At 41.1% G+C, this 19,745-nt stretch overlaps 1 protein-coding gene across 2 annotated transcripts in view; it reads left to right on the top strand.

The window, feature by feature from the left end:
• The first annotated feature begins 182 nt into the window (after positions 1-182).
• Positions 183-19,745, top strand: part of ERICH1 (glutamate rich 1) — a 68,741-nt gene continuing 49,178 nt past the window's right edge. Inside the window, exons 1-2 of one of the 2 annotated variants that reach the window (XM_027690296.1) lie at positions 183-282; positions 14,581-14,775. In XM_027690296.1, the coding sequence (XP_027546097.1) occupies positions 261-282; positions 14,581-14,775 (217 nt within the window). In that variant the 5' untranslated portion in view covers positions 183-260. Of the gene's footprint in view, positions 283-14,580; positions 14,776-19,745 lie in introns of those variants that run through there. The other variant, XM_027690297.1, reaches the window with a different exon arrangement.

Genomic DNA, 19,745 nt, shown 5'->3' with positions numbered 1-19,745 from the left:
CACCCCCGCCCTCGCTCCCGCGCGCGCGGCAGGGGCGCCCCCGCCGGCTCTGCGCAGCCGCTCGCCCCCTGCCGGAGCCCGAGCGCATCGCGCCGGGCGAGAGGGGGCGGGGCCGCCCGCAGCGCGGGCACGCCCCTGACGCAACGTCCGCCAATGGCGCCGCGCCGCTTCCCTGACGGACAGGCTCGGCGGCCAACGGGAAGGAAGACTGGCGGGGGCCGCGGAGGGCGGGGCGGGCCACTCGGCGGGGCCGCGGGGCCATGGCAGAGAGCAGGAGGGAAGGTGAGGCCGCGCTGAGGGGGCGGAGGGGACGGAGGGGTCGGGGCTGCCGCGCTGCACCCGGGGCTGGGCTCGGAGGGAGCCGGGGGGCGGTGGTGGCGGCAGCTCTGGGCGCGGCTGTCCTCGGCCCAGGCGCGTTCCGGAGCGGGAGCGGGCGGTGGGAAGCCTGGAGAGCCCGGCAGGGGGGAGGCCGGGGCGGTGGGTGCACGGAGCCTCCGGGCCTGAGCACTCCCGAGCTCCTGCCCCGCACCCGCCGTGCCACGGAGGGTCCTGCTGCCGCCTGTTCCTGCCTGGGGCGCGGGGGAGAAGTAGCAAATAAAAATTGCTTTTTAATCACAAAGTATTTTAAGATAATACCTTTTTTCTCAGTATGCACATGCATGTGTGCTTGCTTGCTGTTAGTGACCATTTAACTTGGCTTATTTAAAGTGAATTAGCTCGGTTCTGAAATAACTATGGTACTGTGCTTGCAAAGAATAAAATAAAAGCCTTCTGCTTATCCAAGCAAAACTTCAGTCCGTTCGATTTATCTTTTAGAAGACATGGCTTTGCTCAGGAAGAATGCAATAATAAAAATAGAGATGTTCTGTAAGTGATATCTCTTTCTTAAGGGGGATTGAGTAGAGCTGGATGCTCATCCTGTGGCTGGCTTTTGCGTTTTCAGACGGTTCCAGCATCCTGAAACTGGAATCCTTCATGCGAGGATAGCAACTTGAGAGTGAGACAGATCAGCTAGAGTTAGTGTTTGAGCAATTTGCTGACTGTAACTAGTGATACTTTGAAGGAAATATAAATACAAAGTAGTGTTCTCTGTGGTTTAGATGCAGCTTTCTTGTGATAAATGGAGGAGTAACTGTTTTGTTTCGAGACTTTGGGGGGATGTGAATTACAAATTGATATCTTCTGGAAGAAAGTTAGAGGATTGGGAAGAGTGAGTTCTTGCACTTGTAAATGAATGCATGGCTCTAGAGCTGAAAATGAGGTATCCAAATTCTAAAGCACTCGTGTAAAACCAAAGGTAAAATAAAGAACCACTTGTTTTGGTAGTGTGGCAGAGAAAGATAAAATGATCATGCTGAGTGACTGTCTTTACTGTGTAAAGTTAGAAATCATGCATGTTTTATTCAGCAACTCTAAGGAGTGATGACCTAAGATTGGGAAGAAAATACAGTGAGAAATGCAAGGATGCCACATGCTCACCCAGGAGGAAATAACACAATTGGAAGAGTTTACAGCATGATCTGATCAGTCTCTGCAGTTGATAGCATATATGAAAACTATTGGATTTCTATTGTGTGAAACTATAAATTTTTTTAAAAAACTGAAAAAGAAGGTTTAAATGCTTCTCTTTAAGGTTGGTTTTGCTCCTCTCTGTAAAAGTAGGTTGAAGATGCTGAAGACAGACTTCTGTCTGCGTTACAAGTGAACAGTGAAGCTTTTGTTTTGTACTGGGCTATAAAACAGAATAAATACGATGGTCAGCAGCTTGTAGGTGGTGGGTCTGATTGTCAGTGAGGAGAAAATAGCAGAAAGCCATGATGCAGGCACTTCATTCTACCAGAAAGAGCGGGGCAGGTCTAACTGAGAAAGTGCTTTTTTTTGAGTTTTGGGGTGCTTTTTGTTTTTTAGTTGGTTATGTACCAATAATTCATAATAGGGCTAAAGGTACAACCGTTATCTTAATATGTATTACCAACAAGATGACTATTCTGTCTAGAACAGCTGAGTGCATAATTTGTAGCTGTTCAACATCATTAGTTGCATCTTTAAAGCAGTAGTCATGATTCTTGAAAGTTTGTGCCACCCCAAAGTAACCCTGTCATGGAGGGTTGTATATAGACTGAAGAGTAGAGTTAAGATATTGATGTAGGTGCGGTGTACGTTGTCGACTATAACTGCAAGTAAGAAGTGATACAAAAGTTAGTGTGTTGATCTAGGGTTACTACAGGACACTTCTTATATGAGAGATAAAACTGGAAAGCAAATCTGGCTGATTAATAGTTGTCAGTAACAAATGGTTTTAAATAGAGTGTTGCTTCAAGGACTGCTATTCCACCTCTTTGTGATGAATCAGATGGCTTGGGGCAGGATTGTTATGGGGGTTAAAATGAGATTGTAGTTCCTTAGTTTGGGGGGTTTGTTGGCCAAATCAGATATTAAACAGCTTGATTCTTGCAGAAAAACACATTAATTTCATTTTTGTAATTGTTTCAAAGCAACTTATCTCTCAATAGAGATATGGAGGGGTTTGAAATACTTTTTTATTTTTGTTTTTTAAACTCAACGTAATTTTTTAGAAAATACTTTGAGGTTTTACTGGAAAAAAAGATCAGCACCTTTTTTTTTAAGGTCAATGTCTTTATTCACATATTCTTATCAGTAAGGGAAATATTAATTAGAAATGGAGTTTAATGGCTGACGCTATTTTTTTTCTTCTGGGAGAGGTATCTTGCTCCCCCTAAAAACTTGGGGATGTTGGTTTCAGTGACCAAAGATTTATTACAGCTTACCAAGATATAAATTTTATTTGTATTGTAGTTGAATAAATCACAACTATCTGTTTTTTGTGATTAAATGTAGCAGTTGCACTGGAGTAAAAGTACTTGACTGTGCTATTAAAACCTTTTTGGAGGGAGGAAAAGAAAATGTTAAGCCCTTTTTGTTGCTGACTTCAGTGTTGTGCCAGGATGAGAAAGGCCAACATGATAATGAAAGAAGCAGAGATTATACATCCAATGGCTTTCTCTTTTGAAAGTCTGTGAGAGGAGCTCATGCTCACAGAGCGCTGTGTGCAGAGCTACACATAATGTAGTCCTGAGGGTTCTGTATTTTGTGTGCATTGTTGTTTGGGTTTTTTAGGGGATGGAGGGTGTTAGTTTAAGGTTGATTTCTTTTTAGAAATTTTACTTTGGAACAATTCTTATCTACTTTGCACTGAGATAGTGTAGTCCACAAGTGATAGATGGGACTCTGTTTAAACATGCTAGGATATATTTAAGAACAGGTGTATGTACTTGTGCTATTTAGTAAAAGGGGTGAGTGCGGGAGGTGGTGTCACATGCCATGTTTGTATGGAGTTATTTTACCTTTTTAAACAATTTATGTGTGACACCTTTCACTCAACACTAGTTTTAATCTTGTCATCAATGGATTTCTGTAATCTGTGGGTTATCTTGGAGCAAAGTTAAGATTGTGTTGTGGCATAACTCCAACTGGCAACTAAGCCCCACATAGCCACTCACATACCTTCCACTGGGATGGGGGAAAGCATCAGAAGAGTAAAAATGAGAACATTCACTTTTATATCACTTGGTTGAGATAAAGACAGTTTAATAGGTAAAACAAAATCTGCACAAGCAAAGCAGAAGAAGGAAATAATTCACTACTTCCCATGGGCAGGCAGATGTTCAGTTATCCCCAGGAAAGCAGGGCTCCATCGCATGCAACAATGACTTGGAAAGACAAGCATCATCACACTGAATATCTCCTTCTTCTTCCCCCCAGCTTTATATGCTGAGTATGACAACGTATGGTATGGAATATTCCTTTGGTCAGTTGGGGTCGCTGTCCCAGATGTGTCCCCCCCCAATTTCTTGTGCACTCCCAGCCTCCTCTCTGGTGGAGTGGGGTGAGGAGCAGAAAGGGCCTTTGGCACTGCTCAGCAATAATGAAAACATCCCTGTGTTATCAACCTTGTTTTCAGCACAAATCCAAAACACAGCCCCATACCAGCTATTGTGAAGAAAATTAACTCCATCCCAGCCAAAACTGGCACAGATTGTTATGGCAATATGTGGTTTCTTATGTCTTCAGTTGTGTTTAGTTCAAAAGGTTGAAAACTGTTCTCAAGAAGTTTGGATTTCTCTGGGTTGCCTAATGTCTTAAATTAAAATTCCACAGATGAAAGAAAATAAAAATTCAGTTGCATTGAAACTTCCAGAACTTTGTCTTGATGGGATGTTTGGTATAATACTGATTTCTATTATATGTATATGTGGGGACACTTGCAGAAGTTGCTGGATATTATGTTGAAATCAAATACTGAAATCACAGCAAACGGTGATATATATTTACTCCTTGAAGAAGGCTATGTAGAAATTCTGTTGTATTTATATTTTGTATAATATAAGCATATGAAGATTCCTTTTAAATAACACTTAATAATGCACAATCTTGTTGGACTTTTGTCTGTGCTCAGTGATACAACACCTGCCAGTTTCATGGTTTGTTTTTTAAATCCTGGTATATTGAACTGCATTTTATCTTGCTTCCTCTCCTCATATGAAACTGTCTCTTTAAAATTCGCAGTTTTTTTCTCTTCGGTAATCTGAACTCTGAATGAGTTGGGTTTTTTGTGTTTGGCCCAGGGCACGATGGGCTCTCTTGGCTGCCATGGCACACTGCTGACACAGTTTCGTGCAACTATGGTTTGCAGATGGCCCAGCTCTGAGTAGCCAGAGTTATTACTACTACTAACAATAATAATCATCAAAGTTGAGATTTAGTAAAGGTGTGTGAGATATCTTTGGCTCTTTTGAGTGAAGTCTGTTTGATTGTGACAGGTCTAAACAAGATAATGGTGCAATATGAGAAATATATTTTTAAGTTGTGTGGAAGATGATAGGCTCCACAAATTGAAATAACTGTGAAGATGCTCTATTTTTCCAGGATTCCCAGGACTGCAGTAGCAATACACATTTTACACGGTTTCACTACGAGGCAGACGGGGTTATGAACAGCCAGAACAAAATCCTGATGTTCTCATTGTGCTTATGTAGCTTCTTATCATCTGTGTCATGTCAAGTTTATTAGATGTCTAGATTGCTTGTGGCTGCAATTAAGGTGGCCTACTGAGAGATCTCTAAAACCTTTGTTGAGACAGGATGGCACAATCTATTAGTCAGATTCTTATTGAACTACGCAGTCATGTAGAATTTGCTGACAGATGTAACACCAGTCTTACTGATTTGAAACTGCAGTTTGATACAGAGATCGTGCTTGATGAACCTGAATCAGTTTCTTCTAAGCTAAGAAGAGAAAATACGTCTGCTTTATGTAGTGAATAACTTCCTGGTTTGTATCTGCAATTGCTATGAAATGTGTTGGTCTGGATGCACACTGGTCAATCTTGGAGTGGTAAATCACTCTCCCATTGTGATAACTGCTTAATTTAGGTGAATACGTAAATGTGGGGTATGTAATCACTATATTCTTTTCTTTTCCTGCCTTTGAATCCTGCTGATGTGTGCTATATACTTAAATAAGTTGCAGCTGTTCAAAAGTTGCCTCAAAGATAGGAGAATTATATATTGCTGAGTTTTGGATAACCAAGTGGGTTTCCATGTTTTATAAAAATTAGAGCTAAGTAAAAAGATAAATTGAGCCACATTTTATCAACTACTACATTAGAGCACAAAACTTGAGATTTTTTCCACTGTGGTTCTTGAACCTGTAATAACGAATAAGGTAGGAGTACAAATTTGGCAATTAGCATCTGATTTTAATGTCTAATGGGTTGTTGAACACTACTAGATGCTGTTTCAGTGAGAATAATCTCAGTGTCTTGAGACAAACCTTGATATTGTGAACTTAGTATTACACACTAGATTTAAAATGGTAGTATCTGAGCTTCTTGTGCAGCTCCCCATGACGTTTTGGTTAACAACCATACAAGATGTAGACAGCTGATACCCTAGTAGTTCAGGCACAGAATTCATATGACCTTAAATACAACTAAATCCTTCTATCACTCCTCGATGTCAGCTGACCCAGGTGATAATAGCCTGTGGGAGAAATGGGATGAACAATCTTTGTTCAAAAAAAGTGGTCTCTTGAAGGCAGATAGTTGAAAGTAAGGTGTACGAGGCTGAGAGGCTGCCTTCCAGATCAAGAGACTTCAGAATCAAGGTTTCTAACTTGTAGGGAGATCTTCACAGGAAACATAATATAGATGAGACTATGTAATATAGGATTCTGTAATATACTAAGAAAAAGGTGCAAGGCTGAAAAAACTCAAGATTTTCAAATGTGAGCAGCAAACATGCTGTGTGTGTTTTATGCCAAAGCTGATTAAGCACTGGAAAAAAAGCCCTGCTATAAACTACTGAGTTCCTCCATTTCTTGAAGGACCTCTAGAGTCTTTTGAAGTATATTAACAGTATTGAGACAGAACTTGTTGGGTCTGAGTAGGTAGGTGTGTAAAACTGCTCCTTCCAGTCATTTAGACAAGAGAGCATAGTGCTTTTTCTGGCCTTAAGTTGCAAGTGAATTCTACTCTGAAATTTGAAGCTGAAAAATTACTTGTTGTCTTCCTCAAGAAAGGATGCCATAGAATAACAGTGTTATTTGGAAATAAAGACTATAAATTCATAGATAGAGTCAGTTAAGTCTGAAGACTAAAGATGTTGTAAATGATCTGCAGAATAGCATCCTCTTTGACCAAACACAAGATCTTGTAAGATGTTAGCTTCTGTGTTTGTCTTCAGGAGCCTTTTTCAAGAGACAGTTAGCTTCAGCCTGAATTTTCTGCTGCATATCTTGCAGTCCTTGCTTTTATTGTTTTTATGTCCTTTAGCTACTGTTATAAGAGCCTGTTATCATAGCTTTGACTGCAGGATGAGGACTGCTTGCAGACTGTGAACCCAAAGCAAAATACTGTCAAATTGGAGACTTTCCATTCCTTTGTAGACAAAAACTGTACTTTCACCACAGCTAGAATTCTGCATATTTCACTATTTTTCCCCCTCATTTGAAAAGATCAATTTTGTTATTCCCATAACAGTGCTACAGTGCTTTGCTTTGGTTTGCACTCACTATCCGTGGTGAAATGGAATTACGTCACTCTTGGCAAAACTGACCTCGCTCGTTGCAGGAATGCTATATTTTCTGTTTCTTCCTCCCAACCTGAACAAGAGCATCCCTTCTTAGGTATTAGATACACCCTTACTATGATCTGAACTGTTGGGCTATACATGATGTAATTGCATGTCACTGCATCATTCTTTTCTACATATCCCCGTGTAGCTTGAATGTTTTTGGAAACGGAAAAGTCATATAAAAATGAGGGGGAGTGGGAAAACGATACCCTGTTAAGGTGCCATGGAATGTTTTGTTGTAGTTAATTACTCCCTTTCTTCTTTGGCTTTAATCTGTTGGTAGTTGCTGAACTGGTATCCCAAATCTGGGAATATTCTCTGCAGCTAAATGATCTCTACTCAAAGGGGTTTAAAGTTAATGTTTAAATAGCCGCTCATTTCCCTTGGGGCTAGAATGTGTTGTGTGCTTGCACACACATACAGGTTCTCTTGACTTAATTCAAGCTTCTAGTCTCTACCATTTCTAGCAATTGTTTGGGGTTTTTGAGCTTTCAGCTGATTCTTTTTTGGTTTTACTTGTGCAGTTTTGGCTGTGGGACTTCGTGATTGGAGGTTTTGGTTTTGTCCGAGGGCGATGTGTGTGTGGCTTTTCTTATATTGTGAAATTCAGGTCAAGGTTAATAAATTTTATTGCTCTTGGAGACACTGTGTATTGATTTCCATTTACTGTAACAGGGGCTTGTACTCACTGCACTGTCATCTGTTCTGAGTACATCTTGGACACCCAGAGGTTCATGGGCAGAATTGGTGTTTTGTGTACACGAGGTCTCTGGAGCAGTGTCTTATCTGTAGGCAGAGTATGATACCTTTCATTCCATTAGGCATCATAACTACAAACCGAATTTCACCCCAGTATCTGAAGTACAAACTAGATGCCTTTGTCTTTTTGAGGCTTACAGAGCCATGACCCAAGAATCACTGTGTTAGCCCAAACAAATATAGAATGAAGACCTTTGTTCATCAGTTTGGCCAGCTGAGCAACTCCTTCAGAAAGAATCCAGAAGACCTGAACTATGAAACTCCATCCTGAACGGTTAAAGGACAAGTAAGCTTCGTGGGGAACGGTTTAATGGAGTGGATAGTAGCTCCTAGCCTGAAGTTGTCATCAGTCTTTCACCTGCTAGTTGGTAAGAATGGCAGTCTGGATAACATTTTCTGTATGTAGCAGTCTCTTAAAATGCTTTTACACTCTGTTGCGGGACCCCTGGTGGCCTAGTGGTTAAGATGCGGCACTCTCACCGCTGCGACCCAGGTTCGATTCCAGGTCCCCCGGGCAGATGGAGCCCGTTAGCCCTGTGAGGCCATCCATCTATGAGAAGGTCACTCTAAACAAACCTACGTCCTGAGGACCTCACTGCCATTGTCCAAGCTCGCTTGGCCCCGGCAGATGAACCTTAGGATTAAAGGGTGGGCTCAGTTCAGCGCATGCTGTGTCTCACCTAAAAAATCCATTGCGCAGGCTGGAAAGGTAAAAGACCTTTCCCAAAATCTTCGTTTGCGAAGACTGGCCGTACACACACTCTGTTGCTCTCGGTCCTGATAAATGCAGGCATATCTTTTTCAAGAGTCACTCTTTTTCAAGTGGTCCCCTTGAGCATCTCTGGTCAAGGAGTTGACTGTCCAGCCATGATTAGGGAAGAGGAGATGATTCGGGCAATGATTTAGATTAGGGGATTGAGTCCAGGATCAGCAAATTTGCAGATGACACTAAGTTGTGGGGGAGTGTCAATCAGCTGGAAGGCAGGAGGGCTCTGCAGAGGGACCTGGACAGGCTGGAGAGTTGGGCTGATTCCAATGAGATGAAGTTCAACAAGGCCAAGTGCCGGGTCCTGCACTTTGGTCACAATAACCCCATGCAGCGCTACGGGCTGGGAACAGTGATTGGAGAGCAGCCAGGCAGAAAGGGACCTGGGAGTTTGGATTGACAGGAAGCTGAACATGAGCCAGCAGTGTGCCCAGGTGGCCCAGAAGGCCAATGGCATCCTGGCCTGTATGAGGAACAGTGTGGCCAGCACTGGGAAGGGAAGTGATTCTTCCCCTGTACTCAGTGCTGGTGAGGCCATACCTGGAGTGCTGTGTCCAGTTTTGGGCCCCTCAGTTCAGGAAGGACATTGAGGTGCTGGAGCAGGTCCGGAGAAGAGCAACAAGGCTGGTGAAGGGACTTGAGCACAAGTCCTATGAGGAGAGGCTGAGGGAACTGGGGTTGTTCAGCCTGGAGGAGGCTCAGAGGAGACCTCGTCACTCTCTACAACTCCCTGACAGGAGGTTGTAGCCAGGTGGGGGTTGGTCTCTTCTCCCAGGCAACCAGCAGTAAGACAAGAGGTTATGGTCTTAAGCTGTGCCAGGGGAGGTTTAGGTTAAATATTAGGAAGAAATTCTTTACAGAGAGGGTAATCAGGCATTGGAAAGGGCTGCCCAGGGGAAATGGTGAATTCTCCGTCCCTGGAAGTTTTTAAGATGAGACTGGATGTGCCATGGTCTAGTAACCACGGTGATAGTGGATCAAGGGTTGGACTTGATGATCTCAGAGGTCCCTTCCAACCCAGATGATTCTATGATTCTATGATTGTTATACCCAACTAGGCAAGGCCCTAAGCAATCTGCTCTAGTTGATCTTACTCTGAGCATTAGGATCAGACTAGATGATGTCCAGAGGTCCCTTCCAACCTTAATGGTTTTGTGATTTTTATCACCATGCTGTAAAGTAACTGTCCCGTTGTGACCTTCATAGGAGATATGGTACTTGCATGATAAAAAGAGACTTCAAGGATTTAAATCCATTTGACTGTTGGATAGTAATTCTGCAAGAGATGAACTGAACGTTTTAATGAAGCCTTATCCATATGTTCTGCATGTGGATTATCATTCTGTCTCCTCTTTCTGTCCTCTTCCGTTCTGCTGTACTATCTTTTCTTCTGCTTTAGCAAAAATAGCATATTAGCACATCTTACACATGGGATAATTTCAGAAGAAATTCCTGATTCTTCCATTTTTGGAAAGCTGTTTGTAGGAGACAGAGAGAGAGAGAGAGACCAAGTAAGACAACTTTCAAGCTTCATGGAGTTCTAATGTGTTCAGTGCTCTTGATGCCATTTATTTTGTTCTTGCTGCCCAACTTCGACTTGAGTAGGCAGGAGGCAACCAACTGAGAAACATGGTAGGGGTGCTTACAGTATGTATGGCAAGTAGCCAAAAGTATGTGGCGAGCATTCTCCATAGAAATGTTTTTGAGGAAACTGTTGCCTCCTACACTCAGCTGGACAGGAACTCTTCTGATGTTCAGAACTTAATTTGTTTGGTTATTCAGCATGCTTTTTTGTACAGTCTCTATTCTTAACTGAGTTGTAAGTCATGCTAAGTCATGTTGTCAGCCTCAGGAGAACATTCATAAATCTGCAGTGCTATCCAGTGTGTGTTTGTGGATAGTCTGCTTATGTACATAATATGAATTAAATCAAGGCATCAGTTTAATACAGAGATGCCAAAAATGCATTTATTTGAAGGAGTTTCTTTACTCTTCTTGCAAAATTGTAATAGAAAGATCATGGATGTTCACAGTTTGTATCAGTAGCCAGTATGTGTTCTGCACTGTATTTCTTGGAGTTACACTTTGTTATATTTATCTGATGTCAAGCTGCAGAGTCCTGGTGCTTTTTCAGTTTTCTGATGTATTTGCACTTCACTATTTCCAGACATGAGTTGTCAAGAATTAGCCATAGAACTAGCTTGGGACCTATTGCAGCTTGTTCTCGTGTCTGAAAATACTGGCGTTTCTTTGTCGCTGAGTAATTTCTGTATGTTCTGATTTTGCTTCAGCTCATTGCACATTAGGAATATTCAGTGCTTTCAGTTACAGGCTGGGTATTTTGATAGGGTTGCATGTTTTCAGCTGGAAATTGATTTTTTTTTTGCTTTTAAAATTAAATTTAAAGCTTAATCAGAACTGTAAGACCACATAAACCTCTACAAATCCTCCATCAGTTATGCTGACTGGAAAACAACAGCAACAAATAACCATATGCTTATTCACTTGGCTATGCTATGCATATGGTGAGAGCAAGTCTTACTCCATTTTGAAACTCTTAATAGGTAGCAGATATCTGGTAGCAGATATTTTTGCTTGAATTTTCTTTATTGCTAATTTTCTGGTAAGAGGTAGTTATTTTTAAGAGTCTAAGTAGTTCTTACCAAGTGGACTGATCTCTGATACTGTATAGTGCCAAAGACATCAGGTTAAGAAGAGTTTTTGAATAGGGAAGAACTGCTCTATAGCATCAGGCAAGACCAACCTCCTGTTGTTAAGCCAGTGCTCATGGGTGTCACATGATACCTTTTTTAAGTAATCGCAGCAATAAAACCCTGAGGGGAGAGCTTCCTCTGTTATCTGAAAAATGTTTTGTTAGCTCTGAGTCTTAACTGCAAAGCACAGTGCTGCTTTGGAGCATGTAAAGCTGCTGACTCTGAAAGGATAGGTATTCCTCAGAGCCTAATTTCCTTGTTCACTAATACGCAGGACCAGTTTGTTCAAAAAGTTTTGGGCTGCAGGCATATTTTTATTTTTCATTCTGGCTAGAATATCCTTAGGATTCCAAATAGTTCAAACTGAATCAGTCAGTTTTTTCAGTGCTTTCTGATGATTCTGTGTTCTCCTGAGGAAGGGGTACTGCTGGGATACTTTGCTTCCTGCTGTCTTCAGAAGGCTTGAAATACATCAGGTTCCGAAGGAGGACCTTGTCATGCCTAGGTGTCACACTGCTCACTTCCATTCTGTTCTGGTTATTGGGAATTACTAGTTATCTTAAGAGATGACTTGTGTCAGTGCTGAGATGCACTGACACAGATGTGTAAACTTTGCAGGCAGTAAAGAACTCTCTCTGCACGTAGCTGCTTCTCCCAGTGTCTGCTGAAAACTCCAGCCATGTGGATACTGCTCTGGTGAAGTAAATCCATCACTGTTACTGATCGAGATATTTCTTTCTGAGCAAAAGAGATTTTTATGAAAGAATACTCTCCTTGGTATTCATACCCTCCAAAGGCAGGCGTTGTTTCAGCTTCCTTTCTCAGGCAGAGGTATTCAAGATGGGGAGAGTTCCCCATGGGAATGAGAAGGAACGAGTGTATCACGACAGGTCTCATCTTGCTTTCTGAAGCAATGCTAATGTGTGTATGAGTAAAGTCCTCCTATTTTAAAAAAGGAAAGGAAAAAGAGTGATGCAATTTGGAGAAGGGGGGGCAGACAGTGGGGATAACTGAACAGATGACTAGAGAAATCAGATTTCCAGATGGGGAGCATAAAATCAACTGTAGCTATGAGGAGGCTGACTCTTCTCAGCAGACTTGTAGAAAATGTGTTTCCATAGATTCATTAGTATGTCAATAATAATTTGCTTTGAAAGAACAGCTTCCTTGGTACAAATGCTTGAATGTTAATTTGTGTACTGGTTATGGCTGTGCTAGAGTTCATTTTCTTCATAACAGCTCCTGTGGTGCTGTGTTTTCTGAATTTGTGGTGAAAATAGTGTTGATAACATAGGAATGTTTTCATTATTGCTGAGCAGTGCTTACACAGAGTCAAGGCCTTTTCTGCTCCTCGCCCCACCCCACCAGCGAGGAGGCTGGGAGGGGACACAGCTGGGACAGCTGACCCCAACTGATCCTAGGGATATCCCACACCATATGACATCATGCTCAGCATATAAAGCTGGGGGAAGAAGGAGGAAGGGAGGGATGTTCAGAGTGATGGTGTTTGTCTTCCCAAGTCAACTTAGCTCGTGGTGGAGCCCTGCTTTCCTGGGGACAACTGAACACCTGCCTGCAAATGGGAGTTGGTGAATGAATTCCTTGGTTTGCTTTTGTGTATGACTTTTGCTTTACCTATTAAACTGTCTTTATCTCAACCCATGAGTGGTCTCCAATCTATCTTTCTGATTCTTTCACCCATTCCATGTGAGGGCAGTGAGTGAACAGCTGTGGGGGGACTTGCTGCCTATCGGTGTTAAACCACGGCTCTATTTAGTAACGGCTCTGCTGGAGTTTGTTGAAGTGCTGTAGTGTTAGTAGCAGCACTTGGGGAAAGGATCCAGGATAAACCACTTGGATAACTTGCTTTAGAGTCAGAGATCTGCAAAGAGCAGTTTACTTTGTCTTATTGCACTGCTTATTTCTGTCTAAATTCTCTAGTTGAGGGCAGTTGTGGATTTTTGTCTTTCTAGCTGTAGAGTAACCTGGCAAGGGAACCTTATGAAAAGAAAACACAGAGTCACTTGTTTGTGTCTGTCTTTCTAGGAACAGTAGTCTTAACCTATAACAACGCATTCTAACCCATAGTCAGGCATTTACATGACAGATGAAGCATAGTTGCCAAGGCACATGTGGAGGTACATGTCTATCAAAGACTGGATGTTTAAGGATGAAGGTGATTTTTTTTAAGTTGTGAGGTAATTTATTCATGGGCTATATGATGATAATATGTGTTTCAGCTGAGCTGCAGTAGGAACTGTTCTTACAAGGACATAAGTCGTTTTCTCTTGGCAGAAATATTTATTATGAATCTGCACTAAGTTGCTTGTGTAGTGTCCAAAAAACATATATTAAATTTAAAGTTGGAGTTTAGATAAGATGTTTTTCTCCAAATCTCTCTTTTCCCACCCCCCCATCCCACAATATCTTCTTGATCATGTAGAATTCATGAAACTAGGGATGGTTTTTTGCAATACATAAAAACCTTCTTAGTATTACTTTATATTTTAGTATAACATGTCTTTTAAAGTGATTGAAATATACACGTACCTGTAAGAAGATGTTTTTGTTGATGAGTAGATTATTTGCATCTATTTCTTTAATCAAATGATGCTTGCATTTGAGTAACTAGTAGCAGATTGTCAGTGTCGTCAGAAGGCGGCCCATAAGAAGAAGAGGCGTATAAGAATACTGCTAATTCTGTAGAAATAATTGGGTTACCATGTGTTTCTGCTGCTGTCTACTTCTAGTTTTTCTATATAATTAAATAGTTGTAGCTTACTGATTTTAATAAGTAATTCAATTGCAGTGCCTCTGTGTCAGAAGAGACCTGCATTTTGAGCAGCCTTATAACACTTGTATAGGAAGGTACTTGTTTTAAAAATTAAAAATTATTTTGTGTTTAGTCTGTATTAATTTATTGCCAAAATGCATTCAAATAGAAGACTTCAAATGTAACCTTGCTAATTGAACTCTGGGGCTTTAAATTGGCTTTTCTGAGTTGAGTTTAGAATTTATATATATTATTTTCAGTTGTGCCTGTGAGAGGTAAGGACTAGTGAAGACCATTGCATGGAATATGAGGGAAAATATCTCGTATCAATTAATTGTTGGGGATTTTTAAGTCTTAAAATATCTTTAAAACACTGCATTTTTTCATGTTTAAGAAAGTTTTATTACCCTACAGTGTTCTTGGCAAAATTACTGAAACGACTCTATGGTGAAACTTCATCATCTTCTCCTGTGCATACTTCAAATAGAGGAGAGGAGGCAGTTCTTGGAAATCTGGGATCAAAATCCAAAGAAAAGAATTTGGGTAATGTTCAGACTTCATCAGCAGATGCTAGCACATCAACTGATACACCCTGCAAATCATTTCAAGGTGAGACTGCGTTGTCCTTTTTCTGATAATATACTTTTAAATATAGCTGCTTTATTTCAGAACACTATAGTATATACTTTTTTCATCTCTTGGTACCAACAGATGAATTTGAATACCAGTGCTTCTGGTACTTAATACCTAGAACACTTGAGGTCAGTGCATAATTCCTGTGAAAACCAAGAAATAGTCTTGGTGTATAAGCATGAATGCAGCATTTAGCAGGAGCAAATGTGAAACTTCAGTGTAAGCTATAACTGTCTTTGGTGTAATGTTTGTTGAATGATAATAAAATTACTTACACTGGTACAGCTCTGCTCAGCTGTTAGAGATACACCCAAAGATTGGTGGGAATACATGATCCAGCGCTTCCTCCTGCCCTCATATTGCAACATGGGGAACACAAATGCAACAGAAGGCAAATATCAATTCAGAGACTATGATAAAGAGCATTATTTTGTGTGTGTTTATGCAGTGAACATGGCACATGAGTATTTGTACAGGTAAGTAAAAGTCCTTTTTCCAACGAGTTGTAGAATGTGAACAGTGTGCCAAAAGATGGAGCTGGAAAGTGAAGTAGCTGTGGTTTTACTTGTGGGTAAAGGAGTCTGTGCACAAGTACAGCTGTGTGAATTGCTTTGTATTCGTCTGAAACCAAATTTTCCATTACTAGAAGATTGCTAAACTGACTTGAAATAAAAAGGTGTGTTTCCCAAGAGTATAAAAACTTTTCCCAGGGGAGGTGCTCACATAGACTTTTTACTTGCAAATGAGGAAGAACTGACAGTGGATGTGGTCTGGGGCAGGAGAGTAAAGTCCACAAAGAAGTGAGCAGAATGAATAGTAGGATTAGGGCCCTGTACTACATAATAACAGATGTTTGTCTTGTTCAGGGGTCTGCTTGGTAGGATTAAATGGAAGACTGGTTTGAATTGCAAAGGAGCTCTCAAGAGCTGGTTGCTCTTCAAGAATAACCTCTCAAAGCACAAGAATGGCTCATTTTGACATGCAGAAAACTAAGCAAGTATGGCAGGATGCCTGACTTGAGCTCAGATGTGTCTGGGAGCAGCAAGAGGAAAGGAAGTGAGGGAAGGCTAGATGGGACAAGGCAGGCACAGGAGCTGTGTCATCACTGTGAAAGCAGTCCCACAGTGCCTGAAAAAGAAGAGCAGAACATGTCTGGTAACAGTAACCAGGTTCAACCAACAGTCCAGTGACACCAGACACCAGGCAAGTCAGTAATGACAAGGGAGGTCTGAGGTCAAGCCAGTGTGTAAAGTCTGTCAGTCAGGGTGTGCATCAGTTGGGCTGTGTGCCCAGACACAGGCATGACTTCAGTCTGGCTCAAGCTGGGAACTGCTTAAAAGCTTCATCATAAAAGCAGCTTTGAGTGATGTGAGGGGAGCCTCTGCTGAGGTGGCTTCTTACAGGTCTTTCATAAGCAACTCTTTCTTCATAACAATCTGGATCAACAGCTGTGTGATATCTGAGAGCTGCCTTTAAGTGCAGGCAGCTACACTTCTGAGAGGGAGCTCTGGACCCGTATACAGAGAAGGTGAAAGCAAGTATTGGCTACTGAAGAGCCATCTAGAGATGCTGCCCAAGTGTGCTGTGATGGAGTTTGGAAGGCCAAGGCTCATCTCAGAGGGATGTGAGATGAATCTTATGAGGGATGTGGGAAGAAACAAGAAAGGTGGGGATAACAACTGGAAGACTAAAGAAGATGTGGACCCACTATTTAATGGACAAGGGACTAGTGACAGAAGACAAGTAAAACACTGAGGTACTTAGTGCCTTTTTTTTGCCTGATGAGACTTGTCTTCCTGCTTCCTGGGCTCCTGAGCCTAATGATAAAGCCTGTGGAAGTGAAGAATTGTCCACAGTAGACAATGACAGCTGGGGAGTAGTTAACCCAGTTGTGCAATTGCATGCCAGTGGGACAAGGACTTGTGCATCCAGGGATGCTGACTGATGTCATTGTGAGACTGGTTTCTGTCCTCTTTGAGAAATCATCACCATTGGGAGGTTCCTCAGTGACTGCAAAAGGCAAGCACCATGGCCATTTTCAAAAATGGAGAGTCTGGAAAAGTGAGCCTGTTAGGGACTGAATCCTTCTGGAAGCTCTTTCTCGGCATGTGAAGGACAAAAAGGGAATTGAAAACAGTAAGTCTTGTTTTTACTAGAGGCAGGTTGTGCAAACCAGTTGCCTTCTATGCTGACATGACTGGCTTGTAGAAAGGCAGGGTCTGTGCTATGGTCTCCTGTAGCATTCTTACAGCTACCAAGGTGAGATGTCATCTGGGTAAGTGAATGCTCAGATGGATAGACTGCAAGGCTCAAAGGATGATGATCAGCAGTACAAACTTGATAGATGGCCATGTGCTAGTGATATACCTTATTAATTACCAATTAATACTAGAGTGCAGTCCTTTATCTGACATGTGGTAACCAAGAACACAGGCTGGGGGTACCTAACTGGAAGCAGCTCCACAGAAGAAGACCTTGTGGTTCTGGTGGGTGCCCGATTGAGTCAGCATTGCATCCTTGTCACACAGGCAACTAGTGACATACTGTGCTTCATTAGCAGTGTAGCCAGCACTTTGAAGGAAGTGATCGTTCCTGTTGTGAGACCACACTGGAGCAGCATTTGCGAGTCCATACTGTCCTGTGACTAGTGGGTTCCTCCCTAAAAGAAAGGTAGTGACAGAGTAGAGGGAGTCCACTGGAGGGCATAGTAATGACTAATGACCAGGGAGCCAGATGACACTGTGGATGAGGAGAGACTGAGAGAATTGAGTTTCAGTCTTTAGAAGGAAATTTCATTACCTCAGCTACCAAATGGGAAGGGAGAATATAGAGAAGACTGAGCTGTGCACTTTTTGGAAGTGCTCAGTGACAGGAGAAGGGATGACAAAGAAGTTGTGGTAAAAATAATTCCAGTTGGATGGGGGAGGGAATGCTGCTTTGGGAGTGACCAAACACTGGGAATGGGCTGCCCAAAGAGAGTTTTGGTATCCCTATCCTTGAAAGAGCCAAAAACAACAGCATACTAGAAAACTTTTACTGGGGCTTGGACTAATGACCTCCAGAAGTCCTTTCCAACATGCATCAGTCTAGTAATCTGTGTTACTGTTTTTTTTTGGTTTGGTTTTGATTTTCATTTGTTGGTGGGTTTTTTGTTTTGCTTTGGTTTTTTTGTTTTGTTTTGTTTTTGTTTTTTCATTTAAAAAAAAAAGTCCCCCACCCAATATGTAATAAGGATGGCTAGTAATAGGTTGACTTTCTCACATGTTCCTTTGGTAGAATTTGCTTTCAAGGACTGTGGAGCTGTTGTCCTGTATTGCATCCCTATTGTAATAGAAGATTGCATGGAAATTTCAACTTCTGCAGTTTCATTTTTTTGACAACATTTTGATTTTCTAGATCAGTACTTCTGGTACTTCTTTTGTGTAGTCAGTAATGAGAGGCATACCTTCAAAAGACTGATAAAACATTAAACTTACTCTTTACAATGATATGTGATAGCATTGGGAACTAATTGTCCTTTCAAAATAGGTTACAGGCTATTTATTGGCTCCGTGATTAAGTTGTGCTAAATAAGCATGAATATGAAGTAATTTTTTAAACTAATACTGCTTTCATTTGTAGTAAATCTATACCATTCCTTATAAATTAGGGCCTGCCCAAACTCCCACTGAAGTGGGAGATGAGGGGGAGAATTTATTTGACCTTGTGATTTTTAGCTTCTCTGATTGTTTATGCCTGATTCCTAATGCAGTGTTCTTCAAGGTAATGAAACAAAAGCTTTTAGTTCAGAATCCTAATATGGGTAAAATATAGATCATGGGATAGGGAACATGGAACAAAAAGAACAGGCCTATATTTAGGATTTTCACAGCAAAGCAACAAAGCTGTTTTTGAAATTAACAGCAAACTATAACTGAGCTTGCTTTCTGTTAGAGGCATGCAGATGCTGCAGTAGTACAGAAAGGGTTCTGCCTTGACTGATGTTCAACAAATAAGTACTTAAAACAAAGCCTTGAAGGGGGTTGAAGTAATAAACTCATGGGAAAAAAGATAAATCAGTTACCCATCTGTGAAACCAACAGACAAGCATTCTTTTCTGGTTGTGATTTTATTTAAATTTAAGGAGCTCTTGCATTTACATCTCGGGATTTTATGACATTGGACACTGAAAGTACATCTTTAGTGACAGGCTAGAAGATTTGAGCTATAAACTGTCTGACCTCAGTGAAGGAAAAACATAAAGGCATTGATTGAATATTTTGATCATAAACTATTTTAAGTTACTTCTTACTTACAGATCAAAGGTTATAGGTGTAACTACAAAACAGCTGATGATGTCAGTAGCAGTAGTCTAAGATGGGTAATTGAAAGCAACAATGGAAAATAAGAGAGGATTTTTTTTGTAGATATAAACTCTTTTCTAGTTTGAAAGTGATTATTTCAGTCCTGCAAAATGCTACTGAAAAAAAATGTAATGTAAGAAGTTGAGGATTTCTCTAAAAAACTGACTTAGTCTTAACTATTTTCTAGCATTAAATAACAGGTTTTACTATAAAACTCATCACAACGTTCTATTTGCCTTTAATAGTTATTTTCAGATTGTGAAAATACCATTACCAAGTTGTCTGAGCTAAATCACCACTACCTTCCCCCTGGCCAGATTCTGATCTTTACTGGAATGCATTTGCGGCATTGCCTTAAATGTCTGCATCTTGAAGCATAATAGAGACATGCCCATAAAATTTAAAGATCATACTTTTATATCCTGTAAATATTTGTATTTACATCCTTTTTTTGAGATCAAGTTGAACCTGAGATGAACGTGATAGAATACCAGCACCCATTTAATGTTGGTCTGCATATAATTTTTGAAGATTAATAATTTACTGTGAGAAAGGGTCATCCCATAAAGCTCCTTACATAGTTCTGGAGCTAAAGTTTACAAT

The sequence above is a fragment of the Neopelma chrysocephalum genome, unplaced genomic scaffold, assembly GCF_003984885.1.
Source record: "Neopelma chrysocephalum unplaced genomic scaffold, ASM398488v2 Primary Assembly neopelma1_80b, whole genome shotgun sequence".
Classification (NCBI taxonomy): Eukaryota; Metazoa; Chordata; class Aves; order Passeriformes; family Pipridae; genus Neopelma; species Neopelma chrysocephalum.
Note: the sequence above shows the minus strand (reverse complement) of the source record. Positions and strands in the feature narration are given on the sequence as shown.